Raw genomic sequence first — 7,401 nt, forward strand, 5'->3', positions numbered from 1 at the left:
ACTGCTCTCAACACGAATCGTATATGTAGTTAACCAGATATTATGTTACTTATTTAGTGGTATTCGCAAACCATAACTAGTTAAGCTGTTAATGTTGTACATCTAAAAAGATTAACAGTTGGGGAGTTCTGGGCGCTTTCAAGCCAGTTTTAAGTCTTATAATATTTATCTTACCGAAATAGTTTTGCGAATATTATCTAGATAGCTAGATAATTGTCGCGAAAAGCGGTTAACAATTCATGAACCCTATCAGGCAGTAATATGCCACCATACCATTTTTAAATAAGCTCGATTGTAAACACTATTTTACTTATCTTCTTAACTTCTTTCAGACGTATTTTTCGATTGTTCGTATTGTTGTATATTTGTTAATTTCTACAATTGTTAAATCACTTTTGGGTGGAAAGAAGAGTATATAAGATTTGTTCATGGGGAAATTAAGGATGAAGTGCACTTCATTACTGCCTGTAAGGTTTATTATAAACAAATACAAGTCGTTTATGATTGCATCGCTAATATGAATTCTAACTGCGTATTATTTAGGGGGGGGGGGGGGGGGGGGGTGAGGGGATGGGCGTTTATTATATGAAGAATATGTTCGGTTGCAAACAAAATGACTTATATGTATGGAAAAGTACCGATTCTGATACCAATTTTTGCATTGAAAGTGTTCTTTTCCTTTAAATTTTGCAAAAAATGGGGGCGTCCATTAGGTGGCGAAAAGCATATTCTACGATCGGCATTTTATTTGGTATCATAACATGTGGTGGTAACACTAATCAAACATATTGAACAGATTGTGGGCGATTACATAGCAATGTTTTTTTCAAATGGACATAGTTATATTCACAATTTAACGTATTTTCTTGGCAAATAAGCCTTTTCTTTGCATGTTGTTCCTATTTTCAAAACTTAATGGTTGTTACTCACGTTTTCTAGCCGATTTTGTGTGTCTTAGTGATTACCCGATTTTGGTTTATTAAAAGCACATAACCTACATTTTGGTGAAACTGCAAACAATCCTCTGCATCCTTTCAATAGTACGAGTTTGTCAAACCGCCCATGTTGCACGGAATTATTTTATCTGTAAACCACTGACTAATTACTGAATAAATGGAATTAAATGCGGTAATGACTGTACTATTCATTAAGTTAATAGGAAATAAAACTATTATTCTGTAATACTGCCATGTACTTCGATTGCCTTTTCTGTGCAAATCAATAATTACATGAATACATAGTTCCGGGTATTTATTGTAGATCAAACATATCAATGATGACTGTTAAATTATTAATTATTATAAACAACAGTATTTATTTACTTATAAATATTCATATTTGCGCAGTCTCACAATGTATGTTAAAAAAAAGGGCAGTTTACCTCTTCATAGTGAAGCCACGCGTGACTTTGGAACCATTGCGAGTTGAATGCCCTGTGTTCAGTTTTTTTTAGTGCCAAAAGATCTCTTTGGAAATTTTAAACTTTTAGGCTGATTTGGAACGTCCATTTTAAAGTCAAACTTTATTGTGACAGGTTTATAATACATATTGCTGACTGTTTAATGACAATTCTATTTTAACGAGTAATTGCAATTATCACAATCAACTACAGTTTTTGAAACATCAAGAACGATACAAATTATTATTGTCTTGTTCCACTTACCCGTCTTTAATAATCTGCCGACTGTTTTCACGCCATTCACACGCCAATTAGCTAAATAGTCACAGGTTTAATTATGACATGGTAACCTGTTTATTCAATATCGTGTCAGACTGGTATTGATCTATATGCGCGTAGCTTTATTTAATACCATTATTAAGAAAATCGGTATCAAATATTCGCGGCCCCATTGCCGTTACTAGCCAGAATATTGGGGCCGCGGTCGCGGCCCCTGCGGCCCCAGCTCCTACGCGCCTGTAACATGCAATGCAAAGATCCTATCGATCTTGAACTACAGACCTGCATCCAAGCGTCAAATGATATATATGACATCGATAAAGTGAAAATCGTTTGCCAGCTTACCGAAGAGCAATTCCTAAACATAAACTTTATGCAAAATCTTTAGATTATGTAAAAAAAAACATGGCAAATAGTTAAAGAAATATAAACATAGATGAGTTATGTAATGAAATTTCAGATTTCTACTTAACAATTTCATTCTCAAGTTTAAAAGAAATGCCCAGATTCAAGGTCAACTGATGATAACTTGATGCCATTTCTGCGAGTTCACTGTGTACACTTTTTTAAGTAAAGACACACATGTTGAAAGCATTCTGCCAGATATTTCATTTATGTCTGATGTGTTGAGCAGATTAGCAGAGTTCTAGGTAAACCGAGCTGTACCTTACTTGTGTTCTAAAGTCAGACAGTGTGGAAACCCCAGATTCCTCACCGCCTTACTCTGGTAGGATATCCTGACTGAAATAACGAACAAAGTGCCTCAAATGGAGCGTTATTTGGTTCAAAAACTAAATTGGCAATTTGTTTACATTTATATGTTTTATTAATAATCTGTTACAATACATTCCATTCATGTATTGTTTAATTCGTTGTAATAAAGAGTTAAATCGTAATTTACATTTCGTTTTCCATGTTTCTTGAAAAGGCATTGTCTGTATCTGGCTAGCAAATTTCATGATGTTACAAACCGCTATATATATGTGTCTAACGCCAAACGCCAAACCGCAATACGCTCATTCGGAACTCCTCGGCCATTTTTATCGAAAACAACCGAGGTTGTTTTTGAAAAAAATGGCCGAGGAGCTCCGAATGCAATACGCTTTAACTCGATTTTCGATTACGAAACTAAACATGTAAATGTCAACTTATCACTGAAATGTTACTTCGTTTGATTTGAAATTGTCTTCATATATTGCAAATCGGAATGTGTCTATTGCTTAAGTTCAAACCGTGATTCGATATAACTAGAATTTGATTACGAAACTGAAGATGAGCTTGTCAATGCTAGCTCCAACTAATCACCGAAAAGTTACATCCCCTGACTTTAAAATTGCCATTTTTCCTATGGTGGAAATCACAGGCATCTGGCTCATTGTGTTCCTAAAATACCTCGGCAAGTATCAAACAGGAATTGGCCTCGGAAATAATACGGGTTATTAGAAAATAGTCCATCATGGCCGACCAAGGAGATGTTCAAACAACCAAGCGATATGTTAGACCAAAGACCGGATGAGGGGAGAACTATTACCACTTATTTGTGTGTAAGTGTTATTTTTATAACTGAAATATAATCTTTGACTGTTAGTGACATAGTTAAATACATTTATTCATCAAAGTTGTACAGTGTGTTGATAATCCAGAGCTCAATGTAATGGCACAATTGGATGCCTGTTCACTAATATAGCTCTCAAAATAAATTAAATCATGCTAGTGGTCTAGCAAAATGGGTTTGAACACAAAAACCAGTACACATTTCTTTCAAAGTTAAATTCTATAATATCAACCGGTGGTGGTGATGCAGAAACATTGAAAGATCCTGACATTTTTGCTGTGTCAATGAATATTGCAGACATTTAAATTTCAATGTAGAATAGGCCAATTTCAACTATAACACCACCCCAACTGTCCTGTTTGTTATTGTCACTTGTTTGTCCATGTGATTCTCATGTTTATGTAAATGAGTGTATGAGGTTATGTATGAAAGTGGTCAAACGGGTATATTTATATTTAACTAACAGTTTCATTGGCTCTCCTATTTTTATCTCACCGCCCTTACTAATTTCCTTCATTTTGGCTATCACTTGTTTTCTAGAAGTCGGACTGCGAGGTCCGCTTCTCCTTCAAAGTCATTTCTTTATTGTTACAAAACTTTATAGTTTATATATTCATATTTAATAGTGTACTGTTTCACAGTCTGGTGAGTGTATTTCTTTATTACATTCATATTAGTATTTATTTGTATTTAATCCGAAAAGCTGTAATTAGAGATAACCTGCTTAATTGTATTTACTGAATTTCATGAAGGGCGTGGCACTTGCTTTTATCTTGTATGTTTTGTATTGTGTCTTATAAATGATTATTGTTTCTGTCATAATGTTATTATATTTATAGGTTTTTCTATACGACCATTGAGAAATAAATATATTGAATCCTGAGAAGTGTTGGGTCGAAGTATTGTATCCACACGTCTACATCAATCTTATCGTTATTTTCAAAGGGCAGTATGGTACCAGTGGTGTGACCGGCTCTGAATTCCTGGCTTGTTCTGATGAAAAATGGCAGATGGGGTAATGGTTGTGCTTTTTTCAAAATTCGGACAATAATTCAACAATTAAGTACCCTACTGATTTTAACCAAAATGTACTTGCATGTTTGTACAATTAATCAACAAAGAATGATGGTAATATCAACATTGTATTGGAATTTCAACATGATAACAATTTCCATTTACATCAATTCTTAAATTTGGTCCAAAGCTTAAAGCTGCGCTCTCACAGATTGAATGTTTTGAGAACTTTTTATTTGTTTGTCTTGGAACGAGCCAATTTTTGCGAAAATCCATGGAAACCAGTTATAAAAGACTGCTGACAAAAAAATTAGATTGCAGATATTTATATATAAGTTAAAAAATTGATGTTTAATGCATTTTTCTTAAACGGTTTAAGCCATAAAACATTAATTTTTGAATGGAAATATAAAAATCTACGATCTGAAATTTTGTCAGCAATAATATACAAATGGTTTGCAGATGTTCACGCAAAGAATTGCTCTTTCCATGACAAAAAAATAAAAAAAGTTGTACAAAATGGTATATCTGTGAGAGTGCAGCTTTAAAGCTGCTCTCTCACAGATTGGCAGTTCTTCTTGGTCGTATCTCAAAAGCCTTTTAATTGATATCAAAGTAGTAATGGAGGTGAGTATTTAAATTAAATGTATACAAATATATGGCTTAAAGCAATATGGAAAAATGATTTTTTTGGCAGTTTTCCAAACAATTGCAATCTGTTTTATTATGCGTGACCTTATATGACTGAATTGAAGGATTTATGCCAAATTTTCAAACTTGATTATAAAAGGCTGTGATCTGATATTATGTCAGCAGTCTAATATAACTTTCTAGACATTTGCACAATAATTGCCAATTTGCTTGTTGAAAGACAAAAATAAAAAAGGTATCAGAACAGTAAATCTGTGAGGATGCAGCCTTAAAATGGTGTGGCACTTAATATTTTGTGAACAATTTCTATGTTATTGTACAGGCTTTTAAAATAATTGATTTGAAAATCTCATTCCTATTATTTCTGTTGCTTTTTATGATTTTTATTTCAGGCACTGGAATGTAATCAAATATGCCATTGTTGTAACAATATCAATGGTAGTGAGCATTCATCTTTTATTACGTCACAGATGCTTACAACGTTGATAATACAAAAATACAGTGTGTGCCGTTTAGCACATTAACAAGTTATAAATAGCCAATAACGTTACATCCCTCTTTCTTTACAAATAAGAAATGTAGAAACTGTCTATAAACATTATTAAGTATGACTAGATGGTATGACATATATATTTGAATTTGACTGACTAGATCCAATTTTATATTTAGGTTTCTTTAACTAAAGCTAGTAAGTGTCTCAAGTTTCCTAAATGATACACACATGTGAATGTTCAACTTTTGCTTTGCAAGCATTGTCTATTTGATTTCACTGTAGATGTATGATGATATGCTAGTCTAAGGGAAGCAACTCTTTTTGCTAAATGTCTCAAATGATCTGTTATAAGTTTTTGTCTTTCTTGGCCTCATTTTTTTTTAAACTAAAAAGTAATTAAACATATGTAAATCTAACTTTGTGTCACACTGGGGATTATTCTGCCCCTTAACACTATGACACTTGTGTGATCTAACAGGATGTAATTATTAGACCTGACTGGCACATTAATGACACAATGCTGTTGAAATGTCAACTTTGCCTATAAATCAAGCTTTTGAGGTTTGTTCACTGATCTGCCAGAGCGGGTACGGTATTCACTAGTACACGTTGGTTCGTCTGGCACTTTGGGATTTGGCGCTGGGCTGTTCGGAGCAGAAGATGGCGTTTCCGCAGTTGTCTGCGTTGGTGTGTCGTCTGGTCCGGACCACTGTGCCGTGTTGTTTGCACCTTCAGTAGCTAGTCGTAGGTGTTTTCGGTTACGTCGGTACAGGCGGTTTCCACTCTGCACTACGAAAGATCTGGGCTTGTCGTGTTTTTCTACGACAATACCTGGTGTCCACTTTCCTGGGTTTTGTGAGTTTGGATTTGGACTTATTCTCACATTTTGTCCATTTTGGAGAAGCACGAGTTCTTTTGCCCCTCTGCGCTGGTCGTAATACAGCTTTTGGCGTTGTTTTTGGTGATCTAAATGCGTTTTATCTGTATTAGGATCAACTGAGCTTGGCTTAAGCACTGCTTTGGAGGCAGGTAACAAGTTTCTGGGCCTCCTTCCCATAAGAACCTGTGCTGGTGATAGATTCACTCCATCCAGAGGGGTTGTCCTGTAGTCCAGCAGAGCCAAGTTTTTGTTCAGAGACTTGCTCCACATGCGTTTCACAGTCTGTACAGCTCTTTCCGCTTCCCCGTTCGAGCTTTGAAAGTGTGGGCTGGAAGTTAGATGAATGATTCCATGCTCCTCACAGAAAGTCTTGAACTCTGACGAACTAAATTGCGGTCCGTTGTCAGATATGAGAGTGTTCGGAATACCGTGTGAGCTGAACACTTTCATGAGTGCACTGGTTATATCTGAAGTTGTCTCCGATTCTAGCTTTTCAGTGTCAATATACTTAGAATAGTAGTCAACAATAACAATTACCAAGTATTTCTCTGACCGAAACTGAAAAACGTCACAACCGACCATGTCGTATGGCAGATCTGGCGTCAGTGTCGGCTTCAGTGGCTCTGCTGGTTGCTGATTCTGTTGTTCTGCACACATTGAGCAGTTGCTTACCATAGTGTCAATGTCACTGTTCATCCCTGGCCAGTACATAACTGGCGAGCTCTCTGCTTGCTTTTACCGAGCCCGAGGTGAGTTTTGTGTACGAGACTCAACATGTTGTCGCGTAGACTTGGCGGGATAACGATTCGTAGTCCCTTGTAAACGATACTGTCCAGCACGGATAGCTGATCCCTCGAGTCCCAGTACGGTCTCGTTTCGAACGGCGTTTCAGATCGCGTATCGGGCCAGCCTTTCACTATAATGTCATGAAGGATTCCGAGTTCCTCCTTCGTGGCCAGTTTGATTTCTGAGTATTTCGCAGAGCTAACCGATATCAACTGAATCATTTCAGCAATGTCACTGTCTTTCGCGTTTGCCTATGGAAATGCTCTCGATAGCGCGTCCGACACATGCATTTCCTTTCCTTTGCGGTATTTCACATCAATGTCGTACCACTGTAGGCGTAGCAT

At 36.1% G+C, this 7,401-nt stretch overlaps 1 protein-coding gene across 1 annotated transcript; it reads right to left on the reverse strand.

The window, feature by feature from the left end:
* Nucleotides 1-5,932: 5,932 nt before the first annotated feature.
* Nucleotides 5,933-6,946, reverse strand: LOC128237838 (uncharacterized protein K02A2.6-like). Its single transcript, XM_052953419.1, has one exon. The coding sequence runs from the start codon at nt 6,944-6,946 to the stop codon at nt 5,933-5,935; it is 1,014 nt and encodes a 337-aa protein (XP_052809379.1).
* Nucleotides 6,947-7,401: the final 455 nt, after the last annotated feature.

The sequence above is a fragment of the Mya arenaria genome, chromosome 6 (assembly GCF_026914265.1).
Source record: "Mya arenaria isolate MELC-2E11 chromosome 6, ASM2691426v1".
NCBI classification, from domain to species: Eukaryota; Metazoa; Mollusca; class Bivalvia; order Myida; family Myidae; genus Mya; species Mya arenaria.

Bases quoted from the DNA above. Each gene is read 5' to 3' on its own strand.
- LOC128237838 (XM_052953419.1), bottom strand. From the start codon at position 6,946: ATGGTAAGCAACTGCTCAATGTGTGCAGAACAACAGAATCAGCAACCA.